The sequence below is a fragment of the Salmo salar genome, chromosome 13, assembly GCF_965601325.2.
Source record: "Salmo salar chromosome 13, fSalSal1, whole genome shotgun sequence".
Classification (NCBI taxonomy): Eukaryota; Metazoa; Chordata; class Actinopteri; order Salmoniformes; family Salmonidae; genus Salmo; species Salmo salar.
The window spans coordinates 87933261-87951541 of NC_138303.1; the positions used below are offsets into that span (position 1 = coordinate 87933261).

General features: G+C 42.0%; 1 protein-coding gene across 2 annotated transcripts in view; it reads left to right on the forward strand.

The window, feature by feature from the left end:
• stard8 (StAR related lipid transfer domain containing 8) overlaps positions 1-18281 on the forward strand; it is a 41871-nt gene that overhangs the window by 17860 nt on the left and 5730 nt on the right. For both annotated transcript variants that reach the window (XM_014137511.3, XM_014137512.3), the window contains 8 exons: positions 4672-4735; positions 5016-6352; positions 6563-6736; positions 8413-8572; positions 8806-9004; positions 9418-9628; positions 17193-17307; positions 17675-17896. In XM_014137511.3, coding sequence (XP_013992986.2) covers positions 4672-4735; positions 5016-6352; positions 6563-6736; positions 8413-8572; positions 8806-9004; positions 9418-9628; positions 17193-17307; positions 17675-17896 — 2482 coding nt within the window. The remainder of the gene's footprint in view (positions 1-4671; positions 4736-5015; positions 6353-6562; positions 6737-8412; positions 8573-8805; positions 9005-9417; positions 9629-17192; positions 17308-17674; positions 17897-18281) is intronic.

Consider the following 18281-nt stretch of genomic DNA (forward strand, 5'->3'; position numbering starts at 1 on the left):
TGAGGTATGCTATGCATTGTTGGTAATGATTTTGCAATTCTTAAAAATGAACTTGAATTAAAATGATTTGTATTTGTTTTTTGGGAAGTATAGGAATCCCACTATAATGATGTGGATTGTTATCGTTGCTATTATAAATACAATAATTTATTTTACACTTTTTGTTAAGAATATTTTCAATAATTATTCATACCCATATCCATCTTTTGAGGTGTGATAAAGAGGGTTTTCACTGCTGGTCATTGACTCAAACATCAGTTGCACAAATCTATAAAAAAATGACTCTGTTGAACAGAGTTCTGGTTGGTGGCAAACTATAACTTGAGTTGATAGACTTTGTGTGTGTGTGTGTGTGTGTGTGTGTGTGTGTGTGTGTGTGTGTGTGTGTGTGTGTGTGTGTGTGTGTGTGTGTGTGTGTGTGTGTGTGTGTGTGTGTGTGTGTGTGTGTGTGTGTGTGTGTGTGTGTGTGTGTGTGTGTGTGTGTGTGTGTGTGTGTGTGTGTATTTGTGTGTGTAAGAGCAGTAGAGACATGGTGACTGAATTTCCAATCAAATCCCAGTAAATCACCTGATCTCCCAGAGTCACCATGCTGCCAGATTGTCCTCAGAGGAGTAGCTATGAATCTATTCTCTCAGAATACAAATATACACTTCTAAAAAATATAGGACAGCTGGGCATTCCAATAAATATGTAATTGAGAACATGGCATGTTTGACTAATCAAATGTTTCTCAAGATAGCACATTTCTTATGAAAAGAAAATGATTGAGTGATATTGTTACATTGATAAGCATTAATCAGTGATATGTTTAAGATCAGTCTTATATCTCATTAATTATTGTAAAAATATTGTCAATATTGTCAACACCAGAATAAATAATGAAGGCAGAGAGAGGCCTTTCGATATGATACGATACAATAATGATAAAGACAAACTTTTTTACTGTCTACCAAGTTCCAACTATGGAAACTTTGAGCTGTAAGAGAAAAGTTGAACTGCTGTCTGTCTTCAGAAAAAGGACATGAATCAAGCATAAAATTAAACGTGTTCAAGTTCACTGTAGACTTTCTGACTCTTGAAATGTATGAAATATAATTTGACACATTTTTCCTAAATAAACCTGTTAGTGAAATGCCTCACATACAGACTCATTTAAATCTGTGGTGCAGCAATTGACATGGTGTGAAATTCAGTCTGGGGTGGCGTGATGTAAAAATAAAACAGCCTGGCTCAAGGCCTGCATATCTGCATACTCGTGCTCTAAAAAAGTAATGCATTTTGAGCCATCAACGATGTGTGAGCCTTGAATTTTTTTTTCTGGGACGGGGGAACGGGGACAGAGGTTGGCGTTTTCATTCACTATCAAGTCGTGTGGGACCTAAAATAACTGCTTAAAAATATAAACTAATGCATGAGATGCAAACTGATCTGGAACACAGTTACTAAGGGGTGCCATGGGAGTAGTCCTTGAAAACATTGAAAATATTACACATTGACTTGAAAAACAGAATGTTTTGTTTTTGTGAATACTGACAATTCTATTTCTTATCAACTAACAAGCTAAGCGACCTATCTAACCAACGACATGACCCTATTTTTTTGTTATTGTTAATAAATTTGAAACAGAGAATACTGCTACTGTCAGATAATTTATAGATAGCTATCTACACTGAACAAAAATATAAACGCAACATGTAAAGTGTTGGTCTCATGTTTCATGAGCTTAATTAAAATATCCAAGAAATGTTCCATATGCACAAAAAGCTTATTTCTCAAAAATTGTGCGTACAAATTTGTTTACATCCCTGTTAGTGAGAATGTATATTTTGCCAAGATAATCCATGCCAGGTGTGGCATATCAAGAAGCTGATTAAACAGCATGATCATTACACAGGTGTACTTTGTGCTGGGGACAATAAAAGGCCACTCTAAAATGTGCAGTTTTGTCACACATCACAATGCCACATACAGTGGGGGAAAAAAAGTATTTGATCCCCTGCTGATTTTGTACGTTTGCCCACTGACAAAGAAATGATCAGTCTATAATTTTAATGGTAGGTTTATTTGAACAGTAAGAGACAGAATAACAACAAAAATATCCAGAAAAACGCATGTCAGAAATGTTATAAATTGATTTGCATTTTAATGAGGGAAATAAGTATTTGACCCTCCCCCCCCCCCCCCCCCCCCTCAATCAGAAAGATTTCTGGCTCCCAGGTGTCTTTTATACAGGTAACGAGCTGAGATTAGGAGCACACTCTTAAAGGGAGTGCTCCTAAACACAGCTTGTTACCTGTAAAAAAGACACCTGTCCATAGAAGCAATCAATCAATCAGATTCCAAACTCTCCACCATGGCCAAGACCAAAGAGCTCTCCAAGGATGTCAGGGACAAGATTGTAGACCTACACAATGCTGGAATGGGCTACAAGACCATCGCCAAGCAGCTTGGTGAGAAGGTGACAACATTTGGTGCGATTATTCGCAAATGGAAGAAACCATAGTCACCAAGAAAACAATTGGTAACACACTACGCCGTGAAGGACTGAAATCCTGCAGCGCCCGCAAGGTCCCCTGCTCAAGAATACATATACATGCCCGTCTGAAGTTTGCCAATGAACATCTGAATGACTCAGAGGACAACTGGTGAAAGTGTTGTGGTCAGATGAGACCAAAATTCAGCTCTTTGACATCAACTCAACTCGCCGTGTTTGGAGGAGGAGGAGGAATGCTGCCTATGACCCCAAGAACACCGTCTCCACCGTCAAACATGGAGGTGGAAACATTATGCTTTGGGGGTGTTTTTCTGCTAAGGGGACAGGACAACTTCACCGCATCAAAGGGACAATGGACGGGGCCATGTACCGTCAAATCTTGGGTGAGAACCTCCTTCCCTCAGCCAGGGCATTGAAAATGGGTCGTGGATGGGTATTCCAGCATGACAATGACCCAAAACACACGGCCAAGGCAACAAAGGAGTGGCTCAAGAAGAAGCACATTAAGGTCCTGGAGGGGCCTAGCCAGTCTACAGACCTTAATCCCATAGAAAATCTGTGGAGGGAGCTGAAGGTTCGAGTTGCCAAACGTCAGCCTCGAAACCTTAATGACTTGGAGAAGATCTGCAAAGAGGAGTGGGACAAAATTCCTCCTGAGATGTGTGCAAACCTGGTGGCCAACTACAAGAAACATCTGACCTCTGTGAATGCCAACAAGGGTTTTGCCACCAAGTACTAAGTCATGTTTTGCAGACGGGTCAAATACTTATTACCCTCATTAAAATGCAAATCATTTTATAACATTTTTGACATGCGTTTTTCTGGATTTGTTTGTTGTTATTCTGTCTCTCACTGTTCAAATAAACCTACTATTAAAATTATAGACTGATCATTTCTTTGTAAGTGGGCAAACATACAAAATCAAGTTTTGAAGGAGCATGCAATTGGTATGCTGACTGCAGGAATATCCACCAAAGCTGTTGCCAGAGAATTTAATGTTAATTTCTCTACCATATGCCGCCTGGAACGCCATTTTAGAGAATTTGGCAGAACGTCCAACCGGCCTCACAACCGCAGACCACGTGTAACCAAGCCAGACCAGGACCTCCACATCTAGCTTCTTCACCTGCGGGATCATCTTAGACCAGCCACCCGGACAGCTGATGAAACTGTGGGATTGCGCAACCAAAGAATTTCTGCACAAACTGTCAGAAACCGTCTCAGGGAAGCTCATCTGCATGATTGCCGTCCTCACCAGGTTCTTGACCTGACTGTAGTTCGGCGTCGTAACTGACTTCAGCGGGAAAATGCTCACCTTCGATGGCCAATGGCACGCTGGAGAAGTGTGTTCTTCACAGATTAATTCCGGTTTCAACTATACCGGCCAGATGGCAGACTGCATGTATGGTGTCATGTGGGCAAGCAGTTTGCTGATGTCAACGTTGTGAACAGAGAGGCTATGGTATGGGCAGGGATAAGCTATGGACAACGAACACAATTGCATTTTATAGATGGAAATTTGAATGCACTGAGATACCGTGGCGAGATCCTGAGACCAGCTGTTGTGCCATTCATCCGTGACCATCATCTCATGTTTCATAATGATAATGCACGGCCCCATTTTGCAAGGATCTGTACACAATTCCTGGAAGTGGAAAATGTCCATGTTCTTCCATGGCCTGCATACTCACCAGACATGTCACCCATTGAGCATGTTTGGGATGCTCTGGATCGACGTGTATGGCAGCGTGTCCAGTTCCCCCCAATATCTAGCAACTTCACACAGCCATTGAAGAGGAATGGGACAACATTCCACAGGCCACAATCAACAGCCTGATCAACTCTATGGAAAGGAGATGTGTCACGCGGCATGAAAAAAACAGTGGTCACTGACTGGTTCTCTGATCCATGCCTCTAGCTTTTTTTAAGGTATCCGTGGCCAACAGATGCATATCTGTATTCCCAGTCGTGAAATCCATAGATTAGGGCCTAATTGATTTATTTACATTGACTGATTTCCTTATATGAACTGTAACTCAGTCAAATCTTTGAAATTGTTGCATGTTGCGTTCATATTTTTGTTCAGTGTAATTTGAATTAGCACTGCACTTGTAAACAAACCAAATATTTTGATATTTCCTGTGTTTTTTCATTTGATCTCTTTCATTTCCATGTAGGAGGCTGTCAACCTTGAACAAGTGTGCCTCCATGAGACTGGAGGTCCATTTTCAGTGCAAACAAGTGAGTAGACCTGCACATAAGATCTGTCTGTCTCAAAGTTTGTTGTGTGCAGGCCAGCCACTAGATCCACTGCTATAGCTTGTTACATGTCTCTCTGACTTTCACAGTCTATCTGAGTTTGCTTGACGGCCTTGTATATTACAATTGTTTTATTTTCCATTGTACATGCACAAATAAGTCAATATTTGCTTTGCACTTAGACATAGCCCTTGTCAATGCAAATTATCCTTCCATAACCATGTTATAAAATGGTCTCTAATTTGTCTATCATCTGATGCAGAGTGAAGACTCTGAGGAGGATGACCTGTGTGCCATCAGTGACCGCTGGGCATTCCAGCGAGAGAGTAAGACATGGTCCCGACTGCGTACCCTCTCCCCACACATCTCCCCTAGCATGGAGATCCACTCCTCCACCACCCTGCACCCCTTGAGGGCCTCTGCCAGTAGTGAGAGCATCCTGAGTGACTTCAGCAACCTGGAGGTCACCTCCACCCACAGCAGTAGCAGCCTGAGTGTGAAGAGTGACAGAGGTACCACGTTCAGCAACCCCTCCAGTCAGGTCACCAGCACGGCAGAGACCTACACCCTTACCTCCCACCATGACTCCCATGGTTCCCACTCTCCCAATGGATCCGCTTGTGAGGACCAGCCTGTGTCTCCCAAAGACCTGCTTACTGTTCCTGTCAGCAGAGAGAAGACCAAGAGGTGTTCCAATACCTTCCTGAAGAGAATGGAGTCGTTCAAGAGAAAGGATAAAGAGAGGGAAGTGACAGATGGCCAAGTTGTGATCTCTCCGCTGCAGTTCCCTCTAACCCCTGGCAGTTTGCATTGCACTTCCAATGAAAGTCTTCCTGGTTTAAAAAATAACACTACAGAAAAAAGCAGTGTAAATTACAGCAGAAAAGCCCATACTATCTGTCGCACAGGCCGTAGGTCCCCAGTTGTGGACAGAGCTAATGCGAAGAGCAGTTGGCTCTATCTAGAGGACTATGACATGGCAGGGTGGAAAGGGGCTAAACAGGTTATTCAGAAGTGTGGCTATAAAAATGGACTGGATTGTCTGGTTCATCTGCCAATGGACCACAAGCCAGGCACGTTCCCCAAGTCCCTATCCATCGAGAGCCTGTGCACTACTTCCACCTCTCACGAGCTGCGTGAATTGCAGATGGAGGACGTAAACCTCTCCCTGGGCAGCAGTCACGAGTCCCAGGAATTCAACATGTTTCCTAGAAGAAGAAACTCGTGTTCCTCAGTGGGGAGCATCTATGACAATGTGAATGAGGCTAGTGGCAGTTCAGACGAATTGAGAGAAAAGGTCTTTGAGCACCTGGATGATATCCTTCAACATGTCCATGGCCTTCAGCAGAATATAGACCAGTGGTCCAAGAAGGTGTGTCAGGAACTCAGTGACAAGCATGAGGAAGAGGAGGACACTGACGAGACCAGAGAAACAACATTCTCCTCCAGCCTCCATTTTGAGGAGCAGTCTATGTCAGATGTAGGCACGATGGCCAGTGACTACGACAGCACAGGAAACTCTTTGAATGAGGTGGAGGATGTTGAGACAAGAGAACGAAGGGACTCAGGAGTGGGTGCTTCCTTAACCAGGCCAAGCAGGTAAACATACATTGTTATACATAAAGATGATAACATGTTCAGGTTCATCAATATTTTACCAAATGTCAAATAGCTCTTGACATTTAGACAGTATAATAGTAAAAACACATAAATTAATTGATTTAATCGCCTCTAAGATATACCACAAATGGGCACTCATATAGATCAAAACATTGACCTTTATTCCCAATACATTTCCCCTCTCTCTAGGAAGCTACGGTGGCATAGTTTCCAGAACTCCCACAGGCCGAGCCTGACTTCAGCCTCCCAGGAAATTAACCGTCAGTCAGCCGCTCAGCTCAACCTTCTGCAAAAGTTCTCTCTACTCCGGCTCACTGCTATAATGGAGAAATACTGCGAACCCAACAAACATGGCTGGAGCTGGTGAGTGGAGGGCCCTTGGGTGTGGAGAGTGGAGATTCAAAAATAGATAAAAGGCAGAGACGTAGGGAAGTGCACTTTATTATACTGTCCCTTTCATATGCATTTAGTCAGGGCAGTGAGTATTGTTTTGTGGTAAGGATATTGCTTTTTAAAATGCATCGTATATGTTTTTCCATATGGCAAGGCCTTTGATCTACATTTATGCAGCTAATGAATAGTAGTATAAAGAAAGCTGTTAAAACGTTAGATTTGTAAAATTTCACAACTGTCTCATTCAGCTCTTATTTCTCATGCAGATGACTCTTGCTTCGCAACAATCAATCACATCATACACAATGAAACCATTATCTATAATTGCAGTGGCCATTTTAGCACATGCTCAGTTAGGAGGTTTTATTGTCCATCCAAAAAGTTTCAAACTTTAATTTCTCTTGCATCATCAGCCATGTGCTGTCACCCAATTAGGCTTCATCCCTTAGTGTAAAAGCATTATGTGAATATGCATCAGACAAAATTGAAACCGTTTTGTTCCAAAATAGACTGATTAGGATTTGGCGATAGACCAAACTGTTTTCATCCAAAAAAGACATCAGGTGTCCAAGGAGAATATCTAATTTACATTTTTACATTTTAGTCATTTAGCAGACGCTCTTATCCAGAGCGACTTACAAATTGGTGCATTCACCTATAATATCCAGTGGAACAACCACTTTACAATAGTGCATCTAAATCTTTTAAGGGGGGGGGTTAGAAGGATTACTTTATCCTATCCCAGGTATTCCTTGAAGAGGTGGGGTTTCAGGTGTCTCCGGAAGGTGGTGATTGACTCCGCTGTCCTGGCGTCGTGAGGGAGCTTGTTCCACCATTGGGGTGCCAGAGCAGCGAACAGTTTTGACTGGGCTGAGCGGGAACTGTGCTTCCTCAGAGGTAGGGAGGCGAGCAGGCCAGAGGTGGATGAACGGAGTGCCCTTGTTTGGGTGTAGGGCCTGATCAGAGCCTGAAGGTACGGAGGTGCCGTTCCCCTCACAGCTCCGTAGGCAAGCACCATGGTCTTGTAGCGGATGCGAGCTTCGACTGGAAGCCAGTGGAGAGAGCGGAGGAGCGGGGTGACGTGAGAGAACTTGGGAAGGTTGAACACCAGACGGGCTGCGGCGTTCTGGATGAGTTGTAGGGGTTTAATGGCACAGGCAGGGAGCCCAGCCAACAGCGAGTTGCAGTAATCCAGACGGGAGATGACAAGTGCCTGGATTAGGACCTGCGCCGCTTCCTGTGTGAGGCAGGGTCGTACTCTGCGAATGTTGTAGAGCATGAACCTACAGGATCGGGTCACCGCCTTGATGTTGGTGGAGGTGCTGTTTGGGTAGTTTCTGCCTTTTTTCCACTAGGTTGAATGACTACCAATTCACCCACAACACATCCAAACAGTTTTCATCCAAACAGATTTCACCCAAACAGTTCAAACATTTTTCATCCAAAAATGACATCAGATGTACAAGAAAAATATCTAATGTTACCTGTGGTGCTGTTTGCATAGTTTCTACCCTTTTCCCACTCCGTTTAGACTAACAAATCACCCACAACACATCCAATTTGACAATATTACATGGTAACAACCTTTATGGTGATATCTACATGAAAAGATTGAATCTAGTCCCCCTTTCCCTCTGTTTTGGCAGGTCTATTCCTAAGTTTATGAAGAGGAGTAAGGTCCCTGACTATAGGGACAAACAGGTTTTTGGTGTTCCACCAATCATCAATGTCCAAAGGAGTGGGCAACCCCTACCCCAGAGCATCCAGCAGGCCATGCGCTACCTCCGCAGCCAATGTCTGGAAAAGGTAGTCACTCTCATCCCCTCAAAGTAAACGTGTTCCCTCATGCTACAGTGTGTGTATAACCTTATGATTTTAGTATGTGTTCCACTCCAGATATGTTATGTTACTGTATTTCTATTGTAGTGAGATTTCATGTACTTGGTGATACATTATATATTATCATGCATTGATGTTTATGAATAATGCTAATACACCAATGACAGTATCAACTGTTTTTCAATCCTATTCCTGTCAAGGTTGGCATTTTCCGTAAGTCTGGGGTGAAGTCTCGGATCCAGACTCTGCGGCAGCTGAATGAAAATTCCCCAGACCACGTGAGGTACCAGGGCCAATCAGCCTACGATGTGGCCGACCTGCTGAAACAGTACTTCAGAGACCTGCCTGAGCCTGTCCTCACCACCAAGCTCACTGAAACCTTCCTGCAGATCTACCAATGTGAGTCAGTGGCTCTAAGTGCTCCCCTCTCATCCACTCTGGGAAGCTCTGAACCCCTGTGTCTGGTTTAAATTGCCCTTCAGCATACACTTATCAGATTGAAATCATTGACTAGATAAAGTCTCCTTTGAGAAGTCAATCAACTAATTGATAGGCACAGTAATCATACTGTACTCTATGATGTCCTCCAGCTAGGATTTTACAGCTAGAGTTAGGGTTTATCGAGGTTTTGCAAACATGGCATTAAGTTACTGTCTGTATTTGATGTCTGGTTATGATGTATATGGAATGTCTACTGCTATAATTACCAGGTGCATTCAAATGTCATCAGTTTTGTCATCAGTATCATGCTAAGATCTTAAAACCAACATAGCAATTCACATTCAGATGTATCTGTCATGTGTGTTTCCCAGGTGTCCCGAAAGACATGCGTCTTCAGGCGGCCCAGGCTGCAGTCATCCTTCTGCCTGACGAGAACCGGGAGGTACTGCAGACCCTGCTCTACTTCCTCAGTGACATCGCCTCTGCTGAGGAGAATCAGATGACAGCTGGGAACCTGGCCCTGTGCCTGGCCCCCTCCATCCTACACCTCAACATTTCCAAGAAAGAGGGCACCTCCCCCAGGTATGTACTGGTATTCGTGTTTCTGTGTATGTTTTCATCATGGCATGTTTTGATTTGTATTGGCGTGTGTTGCCTGGCACTTAGGGGCAGATTCAGACTTAAGACAGTTACACTTTTCCTAGACATTCCTTTCCTATGCACTTCTCAGTAGTTGGTATTCAGACTTACATATTGCAGGCGCATAATGCGCTCTACGGATGTGGCTACCTTGCTCACACTAAATAAATGTAATTCAACTGCTGAAAACCCTCCCACTTGCTGGCCAACAGTTTTTCTCGTGGAGTTTTCATTCAATAGGGTTTTCAGTAAATTGATCTTAAGCCATCCCTTTAATAGGGTTTTCAGTAAACTGATCTTAAGCCATCCCTTTATATATGGTGTACCTTTAATAAGAATTTTGTAGACAAACTCACTAGAATACATAAAGAGAACGAATACATAGAGAGAACAAATTCTGAACATAGGGATCAATGTAAGAAAGCCGTCTAAATACAGTACCAGTCAAAAGTTTGGACACACCTACTCATTCAAGGGTTTTTCTTTATTTTTACTATTTTCTACATTGTAGAATAATAGTGAAGACTTCAAAACTGTGAAATAACACATATGGAATCATGTAGTTACCAAAAAAGTGTTAAACAAGTCAAAATATATTTTATATATTAGATTCTTCAAAGTAGCCACCCTTTGCCAATTTGGACTCATATGACCAAAGGACAGATTTCCACTGTTCTAATGTCCATTGCTCATGTTTCTTGGCCCAAGCAAGTCTCTTCTTATTATTGGTGTACTTTAGTAGTGGTTTCTTTGCAGCAATTTGACCATGAAAGCATGATTCACGCAGTCTCCTCTGAACAGTTGATGTTGAGATAATATAGATAATATGGACTTGGTCTTTTACCAAATAGGTATATCTTCTGTATACCTTGTCACAACACAACTGATTGGCTCAAACGCATTAAGAAGGAAAGAACTTCCACAAATTAACATTTAACAAGGCACACCTGTTAATTGAAATGCATTCCAGGTGACTACCTCATGAAGCTGGTTGAGAGAATGCCAAGAGTGTGCAAAGCTGTCATCAAGGCAAAGGGTGGCTACTTTGAAGAATCTCAAATATAAAATATATTTTGATTTGTTTAACACTTGATTCCATATGTGTTATTTCATAGTGTTGATGTCATCACAACTTTCTACATTGTAGAAAATAGTAAAAATAAAGAAAAACCCTGGAATGAATAGGTATTCCCAAACTTTCAACTGGTACCATATATGCATATTCATCTCTGTTTCAGCACTAACTGGTAGATATAGAAATACACTGATCTTGTAGAGTATTTGGCACATTTTTGGGTTAGGAAAGTATGTAAGTATGAATCATAAAAAACAGGTTTGGAGAGCCTTTATGGAAAAAATATATTGAGGAATGACAAATACAGTGGTTTGATTCATCCTGAAAGTTGCCATATTCAAGTTCAATCCATTAAATGTTGGAAGTTGGAAAAAAGTGGACAAGAGGGGTTAAACAACAGTTCTATAAATCTACCCTAATCCTCACTAATCATTGAACTGTATGACAACGGTCCAATCGTCGTGAATCTTGAGCCAGGCTCCAGGTTTAAACTGCTACTTGTGGTCTGAGTTCCATGATTATTCAAATGCACTACATGTCCCAAATGATTGCACGTTAGCCTAATATGATCCACTATTGCTAGCGACCATCAGGAACAATTTACACTGACGTGACAGAGGAAAGAAAGGTAAACAGAATGGAATAAATTCATACAAAATGTTGGCTACAAATTGAAGGAAACTAACACTAAAGTGACACTAGACAGTAATAAATGTACACTGAGTGTACCAAACATTAGGAACACCTTCCTAATATTGAGTTGCACCCCCCCCGATATGCCCTCAGACCAACTTCAATTCGTCGGGGCATGGTCTCTACAAGATGCCGAAAGCATTCCACAGGGATACTGGCCCATGTTGACTCCTTTTGCTTCCCACAGTTGTGTCAAGTTGGTTGGATGTCCTTTGGGTGGTGGACCATTCTTGATACACGCGGGAAACTGTTGAGCGTGAAAAACCCAGCAGCGTTGCAGTACACAAACTGGTGCGACTGGCACCTACTACCATACCCTGTTCAAAGGCACTTACATTTTTTGTCTTGCCCATCCATGTCTCAGTTGTCTCAAGGCTTAATTTTTTTTTTTTTACCTGTTTCCTCCCCTTTATCTACACTGATTGAAGTGGATTTAACAAGTGACATCAATAAGGGATCGTAGCTTTCCTCACACGTAAAGGTGGTTGAATTTCTAGGGAATTAAGTCAAGGTCAGAATACGGTGTATCTGTAGACACCAGTGGCAGTCGGTGCCATTTAAGAGGAAGGAACGTGATAAAAAAAACATTATGAGCATGGCCTTATTTATGATACAGCATATTGGATGACTGTCATTCATATTCTATTCACCCAGCACAATGTAACATCGATAGGCTTGGGCTACTACATGAACATTTCCTGTACCCATCATGAGGTTGCTTCAACCTAGCTTGTGAATGAAAGTTTACAATGTATGTGCACAGGTTGAGAGAATTTTGAGTAGTCAAGGTGACAGACAGTGACACATTCAATACCGCCTTGCACACTCTTGCCTGCATCTACAGTAGCTGATCTAGGGTGTGATCATCAGTCCAACAGTTGTAAATGAGAGCTATTATTGGACAAATTCACTTATGTTTTGTTCCGTTTGTTTCCATTTAAGAAGCGTTTTTCAACAGAATCTGCAGAATGAATACACCACAATCACACGCAAACAGTTCACTTTCATAGCAGCCACATAAAAACAGCATGAACATTTTGTTCATTGTATATATAATTTCTTCTCGCAACTATCTATGCGCTCTCCTCCTCTCGCCTCATCCCTTCGCTTGTAGACTTCAGTGCACAACACATCAGCTGTCTGTGACCAGGCAAATAAAACTTTCCAAGCCAAACCTTCATATCATGACAGCTAAACGCTACACAGCATCGTCAACTAGAACTGACGTGTTAGTAAACCCACTACAATCATGCAGTACAGTGTAAAGTCCAAAAATGGTTTAGCAGTTACACAGGCAGGACCCGGTGGCAAGAAATTAATTAAACAAAAAGCTTGCCTTGACTTGGAAGAGTTCTAGTGTTGGATAGCCATAGCCATAGCCAACTAGCTAACATAGCATCCCTCTTTGTTTGAGCCGGGTGTTTGAGTAGGCTGAGCTAGCTAGCTGCATAAGCAGTTTAGCAGTTACACTGGTTGGCCCCGGTGGCAATAAATGAATAAAACCAAACGTTTTCCTTGACTTGGAAGAGTTCCAGTGTTGGATAGCCATAGCCAGCTAGCTAATATAGCATCCCTTTCTGTTTGAGCCTGGTGTACACTAAACTTGCTAGCTGCATTGGATAGCTAATTGAAAGTTTAAAAAAAGAAATACAACCAAATACAGCTAGCTCTCTCTCTCTTGCTTCTCCTAAATTTTGGAAGAAATGAATTTGTACAGAACTGTTCAACTCTTGTCTTTCTCTCTCTTTGAGTCAACTACTCACCACATTTCATGCACTGCAGTGCTAGCTAGCTTTAGCATTCAGTACTAGATTAATTCAGAGATTAATTCTCTGATCCTTTGATTGGGTGGACAACATGTCAGTTCATGCTGCAAGAGGTCTGATAGGTTGGAGGACATCCTCCAGAAGTTGTCATAATTACTGTGTATATCTCGTTTCAGGTAAGACCCAAATGCAGACTGTGTTGAAGTAACAATGTTTATTACAGTAACAGGGGCAGGCAAACGACAGGTCAAGGCAGGCAGGCAGGGGTCGATAACCCAGAGTAGTGGCAAAAGCACAGGATGGCAGGCAGCCTCAGGGTCAGGCAGAGGTCGGTAATCCAGAGAAGGAGCAAAGGCACAGGACAGCAGGCAGGCTCAGGGTCAGGCAGAGTGGTCAGGCAGGCGGGCTCAGAGTCAGGACAGGCAAAGGTCAAAACCAGGAGAGCGAGAAAAAGAGAGACTGGGGAAAAGCATGCAAATACAGTATGTCTTGACAATTAATTCACAGTGTAAAGCACCAAGTTCCTGACATCTATCACCACTTTCACTGTAAATTCAAATCCCTCAGGGAGTGATCATTTTTCCTTCGAAATTTTGATTTTCAATTGCAGTCATTACCTTGAAAATTAAGATTAAGAATGAAGATTTCTTCAGCCTTGTTCACGAACACTGCTAGGGCCTTATAATCATACAGTATTATAATACATATATTGCATAGATGTGTATCCCTAAATGTAGGCCTATATATTTTTATATGCATTTTTGTAATTATCTACTTCGTTATTTGACTTCAGGACCAACAGTGGAGTGACATTTCCTTAAAAAAAACGTACCCTAAATGGGTTTTGAACTCAACAATCAGCCAACAATCCAACTGTCTTAGCGGACTGTGCCACCAACCAGTTATGGTAGTTGGGTGAAAAAATGCAAACACTTGACAAGACCACCATCATCTTTGATTTCGTTTTAGCTACGTATAATCCTTGTAGATGTTATTTTTTTTCGTAAAAGCACATAGAGGTGTACAAAACGATAAGCAAAAACATGTAATTCTGTCATATATCCAGAAATGTGCCTTACGGCCTTTTGAATTTTGTGTAACATCAGTAGCATTGTCAAGGAAGCATCATGCAAAATTAGGGCTGCCAAACAGTTAAGATAATGAATCGAGTTAATGATTATATGATATTACAGTTTGTTTCCATATGACTGGTTTCACATTCATCTCCGGGGATCATCTAAAACAATTGCTATGTGTATTTAGAATCCCCTTCTCCAAACGGATTACTCATTTACCTAGCTCTTATCAATAGCTCATCAATTTGAATGTTTTTCATGGCATTTTCACCATAAACAACACAAAGTCACTGTAACATACATCCATTAATGCTCCCAATGTTTAAGTAGGCCTACTTCCTCTTATCAATGTTCTTGAAGTTAAACACTTGCGTGCAAGCGCCACACACACACACACACACACACACACACACACACACACACACACACACACACACACACACACACACAGTGCGTCCAACAGGCCTCACAACTGCAGACCACATGTAACCACACCAGCCCAGGACCTCCACATTCAGCTTCTTCACCTGCGGGATTGTCTTAGAACAGCCACCTGGAATACTGAGGAGTATTTCTGCCTGTAATAAAGCCCTTGTGTGGGGAAAAACTCAATCTGATTGGCCGGGCATTGCTGCGCCCCTGCCCAGTCAAGTGAAATCCATAAATTAGGGCCTAATGAATTTATTTCAATTGATTTATTTCCTTATATAAACTGTAACTCAGTAAAATTGTTTCAATTGTTGCATGTTGCGTTTATATTCTTGTTCAGAATGTTATGAATTCCACAGAAGATATTAACAACAGACCAGCCAGGTCTGAGTTCATGTAAAATATAATAGCTACAGCTTTTAGATCTAGCCTAGGCTACTTATCCATGTTCTTCAACATGAACTAGTCACAAGCTGCTACTTCTACAATTGGGATAATTTGCTAAAGCTTTACATCTGAGAACTAAAAGTTTTCCTTCAAAATTGTTCTTCAAAATTTGCACACATAGTGAACTAAAATAGACTAACAGCACTACCTGAAAAGGTATCTGTGCGTTAGAGACCTGTCTAACGGTTTCCACTAGTTACAGTCAAAATTGGCTATATCGAGAGATAAAAAATCATGAAAACAAAAATGTGCTTTTTGGTCTTAATTTAAGGTTAGGCATAAGGTTAACGGTGTTGTTAAGGTTAGGGTTATGTGTAAAATCAGATTTTAAGAAGATAAATGGTGGAAATAGGCGGGGCTTATGACTTTGTGGCTGTGGTAACTAGTGACGACCCTCTAACGCCGAGAAAGCCCAGATTCACACTCACCAGCTCTGCAACCGTTATAATGCAAAAATACGTTCTTTGATCACCAAATATATGGAGTTTCGCTGCCCAACTATCTTAATTTAGTCCCATTACGGCCGGTATGCACTTCCAAAATACTGTATGTGCTGAATAGTCGTTTTTGTCCGGTTGCTTGTAAAAAATAAATGTACTCCTTTTTTGCAAGTACGTAACGGGAGTAAATTAAGATAGTTGCTCACCGAAACTACATATTTGGTGATCAACGAACGTATTTTGACATTATAACGCTTGCAGAGCAGGTGAAGAGGAATTTGAATCTGAGATTTTGGGGCGTTAGAGAAGCCTAAATACGTTTAGCGCTATCGTGCCTGTCATGTGCTGTGTTTAAAAGGGTCCGTGCGGAAACACGTGCGCTAAAAAAGGGTCAGTGCAACCCGCAATTCGGGGGGTTCCAGCATGTGGGCATTCCTGCATCTACAAGACCCCCCCCCCCCCCCCCCCCACCCGATTGTGTGATTAAAATGTGGGTAAAAATGGAAATAAAAGTATTATCAGATTTTTTTCAGGGACAAAGGACACTGTCTACCGCTGTACTAGCTAGCTACCACTGTTGCCCCAGCTCCTGTGTACCAGAGACCTTTTTACAGTGTCGCCCCGCCTGCTTTATACCGGAGACCTCCTACTAGCTTGCTAACACATAGTGTCTTTCGCTCCTGCCTGCCGAACATCTGCCCTCGCCGTCTTTACCAGAACTGCAGGAATACAGTGCCAGAAAGGCGAAAGCGATGGACACTGTCTACCGGTGTACTAGCTAGCGAGCTACCTCTTCTTCTGTGGGGTTTATCAGCAGTTGGCATCCAACGTTATAGTGCAATACCACCACCTACTGTACTGGAGAGCCCCACCTCCCGCCTGTGCATCGGAGTCTTAGCTTAAAAAGGACCAATAAAAGTGTAAAGAGGGGTTCCTGCAGATGCAGGAATGCCCACATGCAGGAACGCCTCAATAATGGCTTCTCATTAATGGCATCCAAAAAATCACGCCATTAAAAATGTTGCGTGTTATTAACGCGTTAACTTTGACAGCCTTATTCAAAATATATCGGCACATTCCACTTATCAAGACCATTGGTAATAAACTAATCCAAGCAGTTGGATGGTTTAACATTCTCCCTCTGGTGGCCAAATTGACCTTTAACAAATGCAATCGGATGATGGTTGTACCGTTTAAGGTATATGATAGGTTAATTCATTATTTAGTTACCATATTTAATTATCTGCTCAGCATCGTGGCTAATTGTGCCAGGTTTTCCTATGAGAAAAGCTAGCAGCTATCCATTTAAGACCAATGGCTTAAACCAATGGTTTTAGCAAAAGCGTTGGACCAGTGGTTTTCCTCTGGGCTAAAGAAATGTACGAACTGCTGCATATTATTAACATCCTCATGGATGTATCATGTCAAAATAAAGCCCACACAAAACTACCGAGGACTGACAGTTAGACCATTTCATTTCCTCATCAAAATGCTGCATATTAACAACATTGTACTGCTGTTGAACTCAAAGCTGAGAGAACGATTGTGATGTGTGTTGACTATGTTCCATCTTTGTGGAAGATTAATCCACCGAAGGGGGGCAGGGGGAAAACCGGACCACAAGGACCTGAGTGAGAACATGGCTGCCACTCAAGGACTCAGCCACATGATTGTGGAGTGCAAGAAATTATTCCAGGTATTATACATAATATATGCACAGTCCTTGAAGTAAAACAATCTCTTTTCTGAATAGGATGATCCCTCAGAACAATCAATCTCTAACAAAACACCACCCACATGCATTGACTATTTATTGTCCAAAAAATGTGAGCCATTTGAAGAGTGGTTTATTTTTAGAAAGCATTTATTTAAGAATAAATGAAATAGACATGGTTTCACAGTTTACAGTGTATAGAGTAAATGCCATGTCGGATATGAACTTGATGTACTTTCACAGAGGAATTCAGTAGGCTGCTCTATATGCACTGTACATGACAACCGCTATATATGTATTTTTATTCATAAAAAAAATAACCCAGTTGACCGCTAATTTGGTGCGACAGATCCCTCATGAGATGATGCTGCAGTCGCGGAACTCCTATGTCGCAGCAGATGCCCAGCCACTCCCTCTCCACGGCTTGGGCCTGAACATGAAGGGCGAGCCTGTGGATTACAGAGCCTACCTGGAGGATAATATCCAGGCTCTACTGCGGGAGTCCACAGAGAAGAGCAAAGGATGGCACAGCGCCCTGGGCCCAGACAACACAGAGCTGACATACAAGAAGGTACTGCTCAGTGACACTGCTGCATACTGATACTACGCTGTCTGTTCTCATACAAAACCAGAATGTACTGCTCAATAACACACTAGTGCAGAGGTCGGCAACAGGCGGCCCGTAGTGATGGCCTGCAAGTGATTTTTTTGGCCCCAAAATTTTTTAGCTATGGTTTTAGTTTTTGGTCAACATTTTTTTTTCTTTAGGAAGTCTGTTCCCAAGTATTCCCACAAAAAAAGAGACATATGCGATTATGTCAATGTAATCAAGGTATGAAAAAATATATATATTTTCAAATACAATCTCTCTTTGGGCTTAGTTGTGGTCAATTTGCAGTGTACAAATGATTATAATTATTTTCTACCCCCTAGACCATTCACTCCGATGACAATCA